Here is a 16,794-nt window from a genome sequence, read left to right on the forward strand (position 1 = left end):
AGACAATGATTTTAGTACTGAGGAAAGCAAAAGGGGACTTCATTATGCCGCGGTGGTCATTTATGATGCAGTGGTCTTTAGATTGACATGTTAACTTATATTTGCTTAATTAAAGGGGTTTTTTATTTATTATATAATATCCATTATGCCAGACACTATCGTCCACATTTTCCCATTTAATATAAATTAAGATACATTTTTAAAAGATTTTTCTACATATTTTATTTAAATGGTCGATAATTGATTTGCATTTATTAATGATTTGTTTTCTTTACGTATAAATGTAGTCATTTTCAACTTCCTCGCTGATCAACAGGTTTTGTTTATCGCATTTTCCTAATTTAATCGAGTTTTCCGTGCTGGGTGCCAGGACATTTCCGCAATATTCCTACATGCAGTACACACACATAGCAATGCGTATATTTTTGGAGTTCAGATTCAATCCGTGCCATAAATTAAGCTGTAAACTAATCACAATCTCTTACGATTCTAAAGTTGTACTGGAGTATGGGGTTCGCCAGGTGAGCGTTGTCGTCGCAAAGTTTTTGCTGCAATTAAACGAGTTGAGGAATAATTGGATTCGTTTAATTAACTAAAAAAATCGCACCTGTTCCAAGTCTTGGCTGGCGCGGAGCATGAAGTCCCGCAAAAAGTAGCCACGGGCGGGAAGATCCAGGGCTAGACTCAGTTTATTTTTCCCTTCCTGCTTGAGAATTTTCACTCCGCTGGCAGCCGTGGCCTCGTCATCCTCATTTAGCTGGGTGTTGGCACTGGGCTTGGCCTGATCATCATCTATGCAGATAGACCACTGTAGTGGCTTATTGGAGCTGTTGATGGGATAATAATGAACGTTATTTTGTATATTCTAGAAATAATCAACACACCTCAAGTGGAGCTCCAGGCTACTGGCCTGCAGATAACGCGATACTGGGACTATATAGCTGACATTAAGGGAGCTGCCAGAAGTGGGACAGAACTGCTCCACATCGATAGTGTTATTGTACTGGGCGGCCAGCACACAACTGGAAACGCTCCAGCAGTCTAGCTGGAATGGTGGCAACACAGTCTCATCCGTCTTTGGCCCCTGGTCCTGCGCAGAGGCAGCCTGGACCAAGCGATAGACTGGGTCGTCCTTGGCTGCGTTTACAGACTCCGTCTCCTGGGAGAACTTCTTGGCCATGGCGTCTGTACTATGCGAGCTCTTGCCCAGGTATCCTGACTGAGTCTCAAGAGCAGCCGAGGTTTCGTTAACAGCAGGCGCGGAAGGCTGAGTGTCTATAATGTCTGGATCCTGATCCTGCTCCTCTGCCGACTGCAGATCGTCCTCCACGTGCTGATCCTTGACATTGGCATCCACATTATCCGGCTGCTGCTGAGTTGGCGGCAGCTCCTCGAAGCAAACGGACTAGGGATGACATAACATTGATTACCGATTTGGATGGGAATTATTCCAGCTAATTGTTACCTGACAGTTATCGCTAACCGACTCGTCCCCATTGCACTCCGCTGGCTGTCCAAAGACCGCCGTCTTGATGTTCTTCTGTCTGATCCAATCTAAACTGCGTTGATTGGCTGACCGTCTACCGACATTGGACTCTCTCAATCCCGATGCCGAGTACTCAAATCCGTACACTCCCGTGATGGGGTTGTCAACGGATTCGTTGGTGTTGCTCAAGTTCTGCAGGTCCAGGGCATCTGGGTTATCGCTGCTATTTCTCAAAGGAAGAGCCGGCGGCGGAACATCTAGAGCCTGGGTAAGAGGACTCTGTGCAGACTCTGTGCTCACCTTGTTGGTAGTCAGCGCCAGATTGGCCGTTGGTGGTGATACCGTCTTGTAGACATGGGTATAAACAGTTCCAGAGTTAAATTTGCGAATTGGATGGGCAGCAGCACCTGAAGAATTGGAATCGTAGGCATCGGATGCTGGACTGGCGATGGTGCCCACTACCACGATGTGCTCGTCCAGCTTTATCTGCGACTGCTTCTGCTGGGCATCGATATCAATGGAGTTGTTCTCAAAGTCCTGAGGCAAGGGGATGGATTGAGGTGGTTTCTCCGTGGAGGCCACCGTATCGTTAATAACAGCGGGAAGAAGGGCCTTTATTGGAGCAGCAGGAACTACATGAACCGGCGATGGAAGGTGTAACTTTTGACCCGCAGCCTGACGCAGCACCTCCTGGGTAGGCGGCCACTTGCCTTTCTTGCTGTTAATAGTTTTGTTGCTAAAACGTGGCGCCGTCGTCGTGATGATTCCGTGCTTGAGACTCTGCTGCTGCTGCTGGCTAATGACCACCTGTGGCTTGGTCAACACCGCTGCCAGGTCCTCCGCCTCCTCTTCAGCTGGTCGGGATCCAGGCGGACGGGCGGTGCTGGTGGCATACATCCGACTGGGCCATGGACCGTGTGTCTTGTTCTTAAACAATGTATGCAGGTTGTGGAAGTAGTGCCTCTCTTCGTCGCTAAGGTGGGTTGACCCCGTCTCCGGACGGAAGAGACCGTTGCCAAAAGCCTGGTAGCCGTCCATCTGCTGCTGCTTGTTGTGCTCCACAAAGTACAATGTGGACACCGCGGCCAGGCTAATTGTGATTAATTATCAGGAAATTAAACCAATTATTAATCCAAAAGCGGATTTGAATTAGGCTTTGCTTTTTTTTTAGATTCCACTTACCAGGCTGCCATTACGATGATTAGTAGAAAAATTACGATCTGCAAGGAGCGGCTGGAGCAGACCTCATACCCGTCTCGTCGGCTGCTAAAGGTTTTGATGGCTCCTCTCTCTGGCAGGATGCATCGTGGCTCTAGAAGATCCTTGGCACGCAGTTGCTGACTGTTTTGTCCAACGTTGGCACGTTCAAGATGCTCGATGCGTGATTCTAGCGAACAGGTCACCTTGCACAACTCCTTGACAGCTCCGATGTTCTCCATCAAGATCCGGTCCTTTAAAGGGATAAAATATTGTTGAATTATTCATTGGTTAGATTAAATCCAATGACATGCGCACCTTGTTAACCAGCAGGAAGTTCTCTATGACGTTTCCATTGGGCAGCACCACACTGCCAGCCTCTTGAACTGCATCCGGAATGACTTCGCGCACCTCCTGCGCAATCACGCCGGTGTCCTCGATCTCCCGGATATCGCTCTCCCGCCGGAGACCTGAATGAACAGCAAACTCTGGCATGTAGCGGTAGCGCACTATCCGAATTTTCTGGAGGTTGCGTAGCTGGACAGATGTGTCCAGCTCGCCGATCTCCTGCTTAGCACGACTGTCGCTTGGCTGGACGATGTGGCCAGACACCTTTAGGTTGCCATGGACCACCAGACTCTCATCCGGCCGGTCCGTATTGATGCCCACGCGACCTGTATGAAACACCGACTCAGGAGTAAGGCCCCGTTGCCAGCACAGGTCAACATCGGACTCAAATTGACCCGGATTCGAAGCGCGCACGATGATCTTCTCGCTGCCATGACTCACCACCGGAAAGTTCCCGGAAATGGTGTGCACATGTAGTCCCACAACCAGCTGGAAAAAACGCTGCTCCGGATTGGGACGACCCTTCTTGCGCATGTTGTTGTTCGTCGTCTCCGAGAAGTGCAGGCGACCCACGGTGATCTTGCTGACGATGTGCTTCTGGAGATCGATGCTGTAAAAGAGAAGATAACTTAAATTTTATATCGAGAATATGGAATAATTGCCAAGATATTTTTTATATATCTACACACATGTCCTTAGTTATGAAATAAAAATAAACATTTTAACTATCCGATTGATTTTAAAACGTTGTATTAATATTATTTGTAGATTAAAAACCTAATATGAAATAAATTTGACGATGTGCTCTTAACTATAAAAAGTAACGGTAAAGAGAATACCGTATATGTTTCTAGATTCTTAATTTGTGAACTTGAACTCACCTCACCTCGCGGAACTAGTGAGAACAATGATCTAGTTCATGGGTTATGTGAGAGCAGTGAGCGGTCAAGGGGAATCACACGAAGTTAAGTTAACAGAATAACCGCGTTCATTACAAATGCTCTATTTTATTATTTTATACTTTATTAACATAAATTTAGATATTTAACTAAGTTAATAAAATGACAAATAATGAAAATATAAGAATTTAAATATTAAATTAAAAGGAACGCGGAGGTTTGTTATTAGAAAAGGTCGCAAATGACATTTCTGAGGGCAAATTTATCTAAAGCTTACATTTACTCAATATTAGCCATATGTTAAAAAGGGATATAGATTACATACATATTTAGTTTGCAACGAAATCTACTCACGGTACGGGATGGAAGGCTTTCTTGGAACGATCCGACTGACTCTGCTCTACGCGTATCGTCTGGTTTGGCGCCTCGAACTTAACGCCGTAGAAATGCAAGTGGAAGGATTTGATTTTCTCGAAGCCGGACGGTGTCTTCACGAATTTGGCATCGCCTTGAAGGCGCGCATGGCAAGTAACCTGAAAGTGGTTCTTCTTCTGGCACACGTACGCGTCGTCCGAGACGCTGAAGTTGAAGCCCTTGTCCGCATCCACGCGGTAGTAGATCACAGACAGCTCCTGCAGGCTTTGGTCGAACAGCTTGTGCCAGTTCTCTGGCTGAAATCCGTTGAACCGGATGCACTGGCCCCCCGCAGGATCACCAGCCTCGCTGCCAGATCCCGAACCTGAGCCGGCGCCCGTGGCTACACCGCCAGGCTGACCGTCCAAGCTGTTATCCGCCTGGGAATTTACGGCTGACAGGGCTGGTGACACGGAGGCGGAGCAGTGGGAGGGTGCCGGGGTGGGCGTGGCCAGCGAGTGGTGGGAGGCGCGTAGGGGACTCATTTGCAGGCCCGCATCCACTTTTGAAGAATTCGGAAACTCCGGACAATCCAGCTGCGTGGACATCTTGCGCTTGCGCGACAACGAATGCACGGGAGTCGAAGGAGCGGATACACGGTTCAGGGACAACTGGCTCGTTCCGATGACATGCACTCTATCTCCCAGTCCCAAGGCGGAGGTCAACGTGCAGGTGGACAGGTTCTGATAGCTGCCGGACGCATACATCCCCGCACCGGCTCCATTGTCATAATAGAGCATCGGGTCCTGGAGGATCCCATCCTGGTGCTGCTGATGGGAGGCAAACTGTTGTTCGTTTAACTGATGATGTTGCATCTGCTGTTGTTGCTGCTGACACAGCAAGTTGCCCGGATTTATGATGAGTCCAGATTCGTGTTTTATCCGTACGTCGGCCTGCGGAGCCGTAAAGTGATGTTGCTGTTGCGGAGGGGAGGCATATTGGCTCACATCCGTTTGGAGCATGTTGTTTTGGTGCTGCATGGGTGGCATGGGCGGAAGACCTGGATAGATGAGGTCTCGCCCTGGCATCGCCATGCCATGAGCCTCGCCCAGCGGACTATAGGCGGGCTGCGAGTCCGGCGGACTCTCCGGCAGTTGTGTATGCACGTGGTTGTGTACCTGCGTCGCCACGGGGGTACTGCCTACGCGCCCAGAGCTGTCCAATCCGTTCATGGGAGGTGTGTGCGGTGAGTCCATATGGGAGTGGACTCCTCCTCCTCCGACGGACAGATGGCCATTGTGGCCTAATTGTATGTTGTCGTCGAAGGCTCCCTGCACCAAGAGGTCCAGATTTTCCATGCCATCGCTATTTATGTCATCCAGATCTTGGGGAGCTGTAAGTACATTAAGGTAATAAATTTTATTATTTAAACGATCAGAAGCCTGAACGATCACATTTACAAAGCTTATATTTGTTTGTTTTTATAAAATTACTTTGAATAGTGGGGGAAAGACGTTAAGGCCTAAAAAAATCTCAAGTAGCTCAGTTTGTTCCACGGAAATATACAAATTTAATATCCAACTACTGCAGTACGTAATTAAAAATTAAAGTAAACATTGACATCCAATATTGAAATGTAGGCAAACAGTTTTATTTTATCTTTCGAAGTGGAGCAAAGTCCGGGATTCGCGAGCAACTCAGACTGCAAATCAAAATAACAGAAAAACATTTCAATTATTGAGAAATTAAGTATCGCACGTTTCTGTGGGGGCGTTTACCATACGCGGAGATAATTATAGTTGAATAAAACAATATTCGGGGCACGGGCATTGGCAACAGGGAGCAGCCCGCTGATAAGCCCTGAAATTCCTGCTCTGTTTGATCGATAGTTGGCCAAATAAATGGTTGACGTGCCAAATGTAAATTGTTGTGTAATTTATGCAGGCGGTTGGGGAGGATTATGTTGGCATTTACCACTCAGAGTCTTGGGATAGTCCATAGTTAATTTGATGATTGTCCCCGGGATTTAAGTTGTAACGTCTGCAGGACTCGCAAACTTGTTCAACGCGAACTGGCGCGAATTGGCGGATTGGCAACTGGGCCCAATCGAATCCGAATCGCACTGATGGCCAAGTTAGCTGGCTGCCAGCATCCATGGAAACAAGATGGAGTTTCGATTTGAGCAACCCCCCGATTTAGAGGCATTTCGAGGCATTCTGCTGCTGTCGTTCCGTTGCATCTGAGAAAACAATTATCTAACGCACGTATGAGCGAGCATACGGTTGATGCACTCTTCACAACTCGCTGAGCAGTGAAAATGCCTCGAAAACAAGCAAAAACTAATAATCAAACTACAAAAACTCAACTACAAACTACAAACTGAAACCCAACTAAAACCCACTGGCTGCCCGTCAGATCGGCATGGTAACCAGCCGAGAGCGCCGATGAAAACGAAACCTAATTGCTTGGAATAAAAATAAGAGCCCTCAAATCAGCGGAACCCCAGCAGCAGATCATCGTTTTTCAGGGCTTTGAATAGCAGTTACTGTTTATGCAATTGTTCTCTGCTAAATATGTTTACAAATGCCTTCGTAGCTCTCCGCATCCCCTTCTTCTTTCACTGAAAACTGTTTCCACAATCTCGAAAGTTGGTAAGTTGGCTAGAAATTGGCAAATCTTTCTTATTTGCTTAGTCACTGGATCTCGCGGCACGTCGGACATGGACAGGAAATACTCGAGCACTGACTGCGGCCAGCGGAATAATAACCGGAGTGCAAATATTTGGGCTTCCGTCCCCCGGGTCGGGTTATTGATCAAACAACCTGCTCCTTTCGTGCGCCGCCCAAGTGGCATGCAAATCCCAGCCAGTCGGAGCGAAATTGTATGGAAATGTATTAAACGGTTCCAGCAATCATATATATCCTGAATGTCTCATTCTCGGCCGGCCCGTGTCTGTGTGGGTGTATGGGATGCAGAACCTTAACTTGTCTACAGAGAGGCAGTTTTGGATACTCTTGCTGGAGCTGTGTTACAAAAACTGTCTAATTTAATTCTGAATTTGTTTATAAAATAAGAACTAGTACACCCTCATATGTCAAGCAGTATTAAAAAGTTCTTGTAATGAAAAAAAAAACATTTTTTGCTTTTGTTGATCTAGAAGAAATGCAGAGAATATTTCATAAACACCCATACTGTGCCGTTTCTTGGCAAGGGTATCTTTAAGCTATGGATGCCCCTTCCCCAGTTATATCTATTTTCGGTAGCCACTTTGGTTGTCAATGACGAGGAGAGCCGGGCCAGCCTTCAGCGGGGCCACAGCAAGGACCCATTTGAATTTGAATTGGTTATCCTTGCCGAAAGTATGCACATAAACACTTGTGGTAATTGAATGGATTTGCCAGTCGATTTGGCCTGTTTTGTACTTACAGAGTTCGAAGAAATCAAGGTCCATATTCAAGTCACTTCAGAAGCATCCTGTCTACGCGGCTACAGCATGACTGGAGATCGTTCTATAAAGAATTAGAGAGATGGGCTCATGAGTTGCCGGCCTTGCCTCATCAAATTTCAAGAGCCATCTAAGCAAACTTTGATGGAAATGTTGAAATTGGAATAAATAAATGATTAACCTTATCAGGCTTCCATTAAGTAGAACAAACACAGCTTTAGTCTTACATTTCATTGCTCAGAAAAAAATAAAAAACAGATTTTACTTCATGTTGCTTATGATTCTGGATAAAAGAAAGTTTATTATTTAAGAGGGTTTTTTTCTTTTATCCGGCGATAAGTATTCTAAATATAGTCGAGAATTTTGTGAAAAATTCCCCTATCAAATCATTTTTTATTTCTACCGGAAGCCGATACAAATTTAAAACCTAGACTTAAAAAAAAACACATTTGAGAATGGCGTTTAACGGTCCGAACTACATTGAAGGGTATTATATAGATCTGAAGTTGATATATATTAAACAATTTATAAAAATGCCAAATTTTTGATAAAATTTGGGACTTTTTTTAATATTCAGATTAAATATCACTTCATGCTTAACAATTAAATTTCTTTTTTAAAATGGCCGATTTTAACTTGAATGCTAGGAACTATTAGTCAATATTGGGCAGCAAGAATTGTCTTTAAAGAAATTAAATAATCATTATTGTATTTTTTTTTTAAGAAAAAACTAAGATATCTGTAGGAAAATGTGATGCGCCATTTATCGTTTTCATCGACTAAATCCTTTGAGATTTAAAGCTTATAAAGAGTCAAAAAGCTTTAAGAAAAGTGATTTTGTGATTAAGTAATGTTGGAACACACAGTTTCACATAAATATATGTACTTAGTCCGAAACTAAAAAGCGTTTTATATTTCCACATATCTTCAAAAACAAAATATAGAAAATTTCGAGAGAAAACAAAAATATCTAAGGAAATACCCTCCCATCCTCCTTTCAAGCTCGAAAAGCATATGGAAAAAGTCCGCGTGAAAATATGATAGCTTTGATGCTGAATATTGGAAGATGTATATATTTTCACATTCAGACTTAATATCTGTGATGTCTGGCAACGAAACAACGCAAAAAGAAACCAGTGCTTGATAAGTAATTCGCGATTTGAACGGAACTTTGCGACGTCTGAGAAGAAGCTTTATCCGCTTTACAGCGTCGGCCACCAAACGACACGATTTCATTTTCGTCCGATGTGCAGCATCAACTAATTTGCATCACAGTCAACACGTGACTCTCGACATAGAGTAAATGAAAATAACACACATAAAAGTTATTTAGCAATGCAAATTGATTGGAGGGCCAGTGGCTGGAATGGAATTTCGGCGCAGTTAAGCCAAAATGTATGCTATGAAAGGTGTTTTGGCACACGAGGCGTATGCGCAATATCGAGGGACCTGCGTAACTTGCTTTACAACCGACGCTTTTGAGTGGTTTATCGGTGTTGCAATATTCTTTAGCCAACCTTGGTTCGATCTTAACTCTTCCCCCATCCGCTGCCACCAGTCGCCGATCACTGGAAGTAGTTTCTGAAGCGAGACTTTGCCTCCGCTTTGTCATGGCTGCTTGTCGCAATGATTTTGATTGAATTAACGCCTTGGCTTTCATATATGTAAGTGTATAGACTTCTCCTGGGGCTGTTTGCCCGTCGGATAAAGAACGCTTCCTCCTATAATAATATAATGAACTGCTCAAGTGATTTGATTTAGTCGGCGGCAGGGCAACTAAAAATAAACACAACCAAAAACCAGACTGACGATCGTGACTCGAGTTTCACTTGAAAATGGCAAAAAACGTGAAAAAAAAAACCTGTAGTTGTCCGGCTATTGATTTGTTGTTCGTCGTTTCTATTACTGAGTCGGAAGTTGATATCTTGTGTTTTGGGCTTTGCAGGGCGCTTGACTTCTTCTATTCAGTCTCATCCTTGAGGCTTTTGGGGCTTTGGCATTCACAAAATTGGCTGGCTCATCGCCATCATCATGCCGGGGCATTTAGCGTTTTATTAGCATTTCAATAAATCCAGCCAGACCATACTGTACGACATCTCGCGCTCTCAAATGGCGTGCGGCGGTTCGAAAAACACGATTGCACGTAAACGTAGGCAACGATGGAAATTGAGCCATAAATATGAATAAATTGTATTTTGTTTTTGTGCTAATTGCCGCTGGCATGGGATTCACTCGGCCAACAAGTCAATTATGGCCAGTACCCCACTCTTTGGCCAAAATCCGAGGGCCAGCCTGAAACCCATGACTTTAATTTGGCCAGGGGGCCCAGCCCAAAGCCCAGTTGGCTTGAATTAGCCGGAGATTATCAAGATGTTTGGCAAAGGCGTCAGTGATCAGTAATCAAGAGAATTAGCACCGCTTGCCTAACTATATGGCCAAATATGGGAGCAGTGATCGGGCCCGAAAGCATATTTCGACAGATCTTGGAGGGTTTGCGATCCCTAGACGGAAGTGCGTCATATAAAACATGACTCAAGGAGTGATAACGCATATGTCGAATTCATAAATGTACCCGGCTGCTCTTAGGATTTCATTTGAATTGCAAATTTAGCGGATGCGAGAAAAGAAAGTCGTTGCTCGGCCAGGAATGGAATATTCCATTTGTTATTGATCGCATATTTAGCATCTTTTTCGGACTCGGATTCCAGTTAAACGGATCCAACTGATACCGATCCCACCCCTCCCCCGCCCATTAGCGCCAAAATAAACTATGCTAAACAGCTTTCTGAGCTTCTTCTTAGCCATCTAGATTGTTATTTATAAGTATCGCGGCGCGTTTTGCTAAACTTTTTTCAGATTTTTTCTCGGCTTTTACATATTATTGCCGCTACTTTTGGATTGAGGGGGCTTTTTGAGGGGGGTGTTTTTCTCTGCTGTTTTTTCTGTTTTCTGATTTCTGTTACTGTTGCTGTTGCTGGTGTTTTTGCTTTTGCTGGTGCTCGAAAACCAAACCAACCGGTTGACTTTTATGTCTTAGCCCGATGCTGTTGTGAGCGTCTTTTTGGGCTATGGGACACGTTTTTGCTGCTTGCCTTTATTTTGCTTGATCTTTTTGTGAGTTTTTGCGCTTGGCACAGGTTGAGACGAAGATCCGAGTGGTCCAAACCCGAGAGCATAGAGATCGAAGTAATGAAATGAAGACGTGCACTCGGCGACGGCAAAAACAAAGCCGCAGCTCAAACTCAGGGCAAAGCAAATAAATAATGCAGAAACAGAATACAGAAAAAACCCCGTTTTTGCCGCATTCTTATTGTTGTTTGAGCTACGCTATTTGATTTTCCCACTTTTTCAGTGGGAGGCTGGGCCTATTGTCTATCCACAGGTTCTTTACAGATTTGACAAGATTCGGGGTTACGTATACGCCGCACTGGCTGCCACAACACTTTGTTTCACCGCAGTGAAATCGCCAAATCACTCGTTTCTCACATGTTTCAATGGCTTTTTTGTACAGAATTTGCTCAATTTGCAGTTGTTCACTTCTCTATTTTGGCCATTAACTATTGGCCCAAACATTTGATCACTGCGCGTGTTGGAGGCGGGGGCTGGGAGGTCATTAGTATTCCCCGGTTTTTCGTTAATAAAGATCTTGGTTTAACTAAAGTCGCATCTAAATTAGTCGCACTCACACTCACACATCGACACTTACACTCGCATGAATCGCCGTTACTTTGATTGTTTACGAATTTATTGCTTTATTGTCGCTTTATATTTGGATTTTACGCTCCGTATACTCGATGTTAAGATCGCGCCTTACTAAAACCCAGCCTTTCGGTTTCTCTCGATTCTCCCCGATTAACCACGATTTTCAAACGGCGGAGCAACTATATCCAAGTCGCTTGGGCTGCAGGTCTCGACTGACCGATCCGATTGCTCGCTCCGAAGTTCGCTCGGTTCCCGTTCCACTCGGAATCGGTCTCTCGCTCTGAATCGATCAAGCGCGGCTTTGGCAGTGGGGTTGCCACTGCGCCTGCATATCGGTGCAGCAACGGTATCTTAACTGGATTAATCGAAAATTTGAAATTTAAGTCGAAGGTTTTAAAGTGCAATAAGTATTTAATTCCAATTTGTTGAATAAGGCAGAGTATTACATTACATATATTAAGTACAATATATTAACTACATAGGTCACGGAGATTATTAAAAATAATTATATTAAGCCAAAATTAGTTAAGTTAATACTGGTTTACTATTACATATATTTTTAAAGTTTACAATACAATATGAGCCTTATGAGTTCAATAATGAAGTTAGTCTGTAATATTTTTGAAGAGTGTGTTAGAGTACTAAAATTGTTAGAATAACCAGAATTGGTATTGAATTTCTACTGTCTACTCTATTCAACCAGACAAAATTAAAACCGTAAAATCTTATCATTGTTAGTAGCGAGACCACTTAATGTTTTGACATTAAGTAAATTAAATTCAAATTTGGCGTATCCAACCCCTTGGTCTTAGAGTTCGGAGGAATCCACTATGATCTCTAGCTGTCCGGTTGCCTAGTAGAACGGCAACTCTGGACAAATAGCGCTGGCGGACTCTCTCCCAGCGAGAAATTGATAAATCGCAACCAGCGTTTGTTAAGAAAAAATGTAAATTAAATTATAACTAGTAGCGGCAACAATGGGCTTAAGTAAAACTCGGCCCCTGTGCTTAGTACACCAGCTCTCACGCAATTAGCGTACCGCCTGGTCCCTCAGTCCGCAGTTCTCGTCGGGATCGGACTGCTGCTCGAGTCTTTCCCCTCCGTACTTGGGTTCCCCCTCGACATATCCAACGGGTGTCGCTGTAATGATATGTGCGCGGATCGGATCCCCCGACTGATCAACGCTTTCAACTTAACGTCGCTTAATGGAGTTGTTGTTCTTGCTGGAAGGCCCATTTTAGGTTGCTTCGCAGATTGAATTAATCTTCTGATTTATGTAAATTACACTAATTCGTATTACTCAATTGGTTATCCAATATTCTTGGTCTGTTAGGGCAAGAACGGTTTTGTTTGCTCAAATGGTCTTCTGCATATTGAATTTTGGGTAAAACCTCAGCTAAACCATGAGTCACATAATTCAGAAATTCCCAACTAGCGTAAATAATATTCATCTAAGCCAAAGAACCGCGCCTAGCGTATCTAATAACCAATGAAATAAATAAATTCCGCACTCTGTTTAATATATCGGGGATCATCTAAACATCCTCTTTATATTTGTAGTGTTGGTTTTTGAGCTAACAATTTGAAGCAACATAAGTACATAAGACTTGAATCATTAAGGTTTTAGGCCACGTCGTATACCTTTGAGAGCTTATCCATAACCGTCTGGTTCTTGATGGGCCAGTTCTTGATGGCATTGAAAATAGACGTCACCACTGAAAAAGGCAGATAAATACATTAATCCGGGAACTAAAAATGACGTTGAATTTTACCTTTCTTCTCTTCCGCTGACATGAGCATGGCCAAAATGGTAAACTCATCATTTTTGCTGACCTCAAGGAGGACATCCGCTGTGGTTGGCTCCTTGTTTGGTACATAGTAGTCTTGAACAGTGCGAAGCAGATCCGCAAACGTATCAGAATCGAAACCAGCTCCCAGAATCTTACATAGATTCTGAATTTCAATTGACTTCAAATACTGGTATTTTTGAGGAGCACTTAGCTCCTTCCAGGTGACATGAAACTGGGCTGTGCCCGTAGGCGCAGGCGGCAAAGACCGCTAGAAGAAGGGCACAATTAGGAATCATTTTGATTTTTATTTTAATTTTGTTTACCTTTTGCTCTAGTGTATTGGCTGACATTTCGTTGTTCGTTGAATTTGGTACAGTCATTTCAGTTTGACTGGCTTTGAGGTTTGTCGCTTGGACTTCTGTGCTATGTTTCTCAGTTGTCTTTGGTGGAGAGATGGGTCTCTGAACTTTGGAGACCTCGACTGCCGGTTTTTTGGGTGAACTTGGTTCTGTTTCCTTATCCACATCAGGAACAGTTTCTGATTCCTTTTTTGTTTCTTTGGAGGTTTCCATAACTGGTGCTGCTTTGGGTAGACTTTGCTTGGCTTCTTTCTTAGCGTCTTTTGAGCTCTCAACAATTGTCTCAACTTTGGCTGGACTAATTGATGTATCTAGTGGTTTCTGCTTTACATTCGTCTTTTTTACCTCCTCGAATGAGCCGCAGCTACTATTAAAGATTTTGTCTATATCCTCATCCGAAATACGCAGATTGTTGGTGTCATCGCTGGTGCCGCGAGGGGTTACCACATCCACAATGGGTACACGACGCATGGCCTTCTTGGAGCGCTTATATACAGGCTTATCGAAAGGCAAGACGTCGACCAGACCAGGGCGTTCGGGCGTGAAGTTTGGTCCACTTTTCGTAGCTATCAATGAGGGATATCAATGAATTTAAATTTATTTTATTTAACTAAAATTATTATTTTTCTGATAAATAAAAATAATTGAATTTTTCGGTTAATCCTTGCCTATGGATTCTTTAATATTTAAATTTTGAATGAGCTTTCTTACCATTTTTGCGCAGACGTTCGTTGATTCTGGCCAAGCTTTTCTTAGCTTCAATGTTCTTTGGCTCAATGGCCAGCACGGTGGTGCAATCCTTGAGGGCTTGCATGTTGTTTCCCAAGGACTCGTTGGCCTGCATTCGGCGGTAATAAGCCTTTACGCAGAGTTTGTCCAGCGCAATGGCAGCCTCGCAATCCTCTGCGCATAGCTCGAAACTAGAAGGATGTAGAGGATTTGGTTCAGAAGATTCTAGAATATTCTTTGTATTCGTACCGCTCCTGTTTTAAGTAGCACAATGCTCTGTTTATATAGTATATGGGATCATGGGCATACACGGCAATGGCCGTGGAGTAGGCCACGATGGCCTTTTCGTATTCAGCCTGTTTGACATAGGTATTACCCCGGTCCTTGATGTCGTTGGCTTTCTTGTGCTGCTGGGCCACAGGATCCATCGGCAGGTCCTGCTTCTCTGTGGGTGTGCTGGCCGCAGAGGATGTGGGACTGTCCTTCTCGGGTTTCTGCGGCTTTCCATGACTGCGCACTGGCAGATCCTACAAGAGAAGAAGCGTTTTTACTTTAAGTTAAAAAGAAATTCGAAGTTTACCATCTTGGCGGCAGACGCCGGCGCATTCTGAAGCTCCTTCTCCTTGCTCTTAATGTCCCGCTCCCATGAATACAAGTCCTTGACGGAACTCTCGTACTCTCGGGCATTTTGGCGCACCTGGCGCACCTGTTCGAAGGCCTTTTCTGCTCCACTCATGTCTAATTATTTGTCCTTTTAATGATATTTAATTTTTGTTATTTCTGTTGCTAGCGCTCTCCAAAACGGTCAGGCAACGCTGGTGACATATCGATAGTTTATTTGCTGTCAACTGATACCTTAAGCCCCGATTACACTAGGTAAGCAATAATTAAATTATGGGTCAACGCTGAGCAGGCAGGCAGTGATTTCGGAATATGAATATGAGCAAATAAAAGCTACGTTAAACAGTATACATTTAATATGTGCTCTAATTTTTCGTTGGCTATCGATACTTTAGTTGATGTTTCATCGGCTTGAACTGCCAACCTTTTTTCAATTGTATGCCACCAGAATTGCCAGGTCGGACTGTTGTTTAGTCAAAAAGCTTTAAAATCAGATGTTTTTATACCTATTACTAGTAGAGTTAAAGGGTATATCAGTTTGTTATTAAAGTTCTAACAGGTGGATAAGCGTTTCCGACCTATGTACATAAATATATTCTTGATTATTATGCGTATTTGGTAAGTCGATAGTAAAACCATTTGTCTGAGATCTCGGGAAATAAGCTTGAAAGTTGGGGCCAAGCTAATAAGATTGTAAGGCAAGGATTAGATTATTTGCATGGGCTTGGTTCATGGCCTTGACACCCGATGGAGCCGTTAAAAATTATATACGACGTCATCAGCAGGTAGCTAGTTTATTTGAATATTTATGAATAGAGTAACGGGTATCTCATAGTCGAGGCACTCAGATGTACGTTTCTTGTGGTTTGTTTTGAACAAGTTTTGTTTTGAAAAATCAGTCTCTAAATTATGGTTTTCGGTCCCAAAATCCAAAGTAAGATATAATGCTCAGATTTTGTCTTTCTCCGCGAACAGGTGCCGGTGGAGTAAGGACTCGTAAGTAAGGACCTTGCTGGCTGTACATGATGTTACATAAATAAAATACTTTTTCACTGCGCAGTTTTTCCCACGAAAAAAAACCGGAGACACACTATGAGGTTTTGAATATACGGAACGATTGCAGCACTCGAGAGGTCCGAAATGCCTTTGTCCAACTTTCAAAATTGGTGGGTACCTTTGATCTCCACCAATATCCCTATAAATCCCAACTACTTTCCAGTATCATCCAGATGTCAAGAGAAATGCTGTGTGTCCCGAGAGAACGGCTCGATTTGTTCAGATTTCGGAGGCGTATAGGACCCTGATAAAGCCGCAGAAGCGACGGGACTACGATGACAGCTTGCTGTGGCAGCCACCTCGCTCTGACCGCAGTCCTGTAAATGAAACAGGCAATCCCGGCCAGCCGTGGGATGTGAGACCCAACTATGATCCTAACCCAGGACCATATTACGGCATCCGGGGTCTCAAGAGAGTGTCTAACTGGCAGGTCGCCTTGGTTCTTATGGCCCTGGGTGTTTTCGGGGCACTTTTTGGATTTACCTCCGTTAGGTGAGTGTTAAACTAACATATTTCCACCAAATTAAAACTAAGAAACAAACTTAACAGGACCTCCTTTCAACTGAGTCGCCAGATCCAGGATGAAATCTCCGCAGATGCAAATTCCCACCATGCTGCAGTCGTGGCTGATGCCCAGAAATACGGCAACGAGGAGCAAGTGCGACGTATGGTGGACCGTATGTCGAGGAGTCCTTTTAACCAGACATCGGCTAAGTAAACCCATCTCCCCATTTGTTTTAGCAAAATTAAACGTGAAAGCAGATAGATATTTTTGATGCTTTAGTTCTGGTTCAAGGCAAAGTAAACG

General features: G+C 43.8%; 3 protein-coding genes across 4 annotated transcripts; 1 reads left to right on the top strand and 2 right to left on the bottom strand.

Moving 5' to 3' along the window:
- Positions 1-53: 53 nt before the first annotated feature.
- On the bottom strand, positions 54-11,652 carry LOC108107369 (myelin regulatory factor). Of its 2 annotated transcripts, XM_017214873.2 has the most exons (9): positions 11,436-11,652; positions 7,711-7,793; positions 4,285-5,677; positions 3,002-3,641; positions 2,669-2,937; positions 1,466-2,576; positions 885-1,405; positions 608-827; positions 54-548 (listed from the first exon to the last, which is right to left on the bottom strand). In XM_017214873.2, the coding sequence occupies exons 2-9, from the start codon at positions 7,733-7,735 to the stop codon at positions 468-470; spliced, it is 4,260 nt and encodes a 1,419-aa protein (XP_017070362.1). In that variant the 5' UTR covers positions 7,736-7,793; positions 11,436-11,652; the 3' UTR covers positions 54-467. The 2 variants fall into 2 exon arrangements, with proteins under 2 accessions (XP_017070362.1, XP_017070363.1); XM_017214874.2 differs by lacking the exons at positions 7,711-7,793; positions 11,436-11,652 and adding an exon at positions 6,259-7,014.
- Positions 11,653-12,942: 1,290 nt separating this feature from the next.
- LOC108107496 (RNA polymerase II-associated protein 3) lies at positions 12,943-15,136 on the bottom strand. Its single transcript, XM_017215044.1, has 6 exons — positions 14,890-15,136; positions 14,559-14,836; positions 14,292-14,500; positions 13,545-14,146; positions 13,204-13,489; positions 12,943-13,146 (listed from the first exon to the last, which is right to left on the bottom strand). Exons 1-6 carry the CDS (start codon positions 15,043-15,045, stop codon positions 13,055-13,057), a joined length of 1,623 nt encoding a protein of 540 aa, XP_017070533.1. The 5' UTR covers positions 15,046-15,136; the 3' UTR covers positions 12,943-13,054.
- Positions 15,137-15,779: 643 nt separating this feature from the next.
- LOC108107211 (dnaJ-like protein 60) lies at positions 15,780-16,753 on the top strand. Its single transcript, XM_017214627.2, has 4 exons — positions 15,780-15,930; positions 15,991-16,096; positions 16,150-16,478; positions 16,536-16,753. The coding sequence occupies exons 1-4, from the start codon at positions 15,875-15,877 to the stop codon at positions 16,702-16,704; spliced, it is 660 nt and encodes a 219-aa protein (XP_017070116.1). The 5' UTR covers positions 15,780-15,874; the 3' UTR covers positions 16,705-16,753.
- The last annotated feature ends 41 nt before the right edge of the window (positions 16,754-16,794 follow it).

The sequence above is a fragment of the Drosophila eugracilis genome, unplaced genomic scaffold (genome assembly GCF_018153835.1).
Source record: "Drosophila eugracilis isolate 14026-0451.02 unplaced genomic scaffold, ASM1815383v1 contig_1765, whole genome shotgun sequence".
Lineage (NCBI taxonomy): Eukaryota > Metazoa > Arthropoda > Insecta > Diptera > Drosophilidae > Drosophila > Drosophila eugracilis.

Bases quoted from the DNA above. Each gene is read 5' to 3' on its own strand.
- LOC108107369 (XM_017214873.2), bottom strand. From the start codon at position 7,735: ATGGACCTTGATTTCTTCGAACTCT. The intron at 828-884 runs GTGTGTTGATTA...TCCCATCAACAG, and splicing joins AGCCTGGAGCTCCACTTGAG to CTCCAATAAGCCACTACAGT. The intron at 549-607 runs GTGCGATTTTTT...GTTTAATTGCAG, and splicing joins CCAGCCAAGACTTGGAACAG to CAAAAACTTTGCGACGACAA.
- LOC108107496 (XM_017215044.1), bottom strand. From the start codon at position 15,045: ATGAGTGGAGCAGAAAAGGCCTTCGAACAGGTGCGCCAGGTGCGCCAA. The intron at 14,837-14,889 runs GTAAACTTCGAA...CTTCTCTTGTAG, and splicing joins CGGCGTCTGCCGCCAAGATG to GATCTGCCAGTGCGCAGTCA. The intron at 14,501-14,558 runs GTACGAATACAA...ACATCCTTCTAG, and splicing joins TGCTACTTAAAACAGGAGCG to TTTCGAGCTATGCGCAGAGG.
- LOC108107211 (XM_017214627.2), top strand. From the start codon at position 15,875: ATGCTCAGATTTTGTCTTTCTCCGCGAACAGGTGCCGGTGGAGTAAGG. The intron at 15,931-15,990 runs GTAAGGACCTTG...TTCACTGCGCAG, and splicing joins GGTGGAGTAAGGACTCGTAA to TTTTTCCCACGAAAAAAAAC. The intron at 16,097-16,149 runs GTGGGTACCTTT...ACTACTTTCCAG, and splicing joins TTGTCCAACTTTCAAAATTG to TATCATCCAGATGTCAAGAG.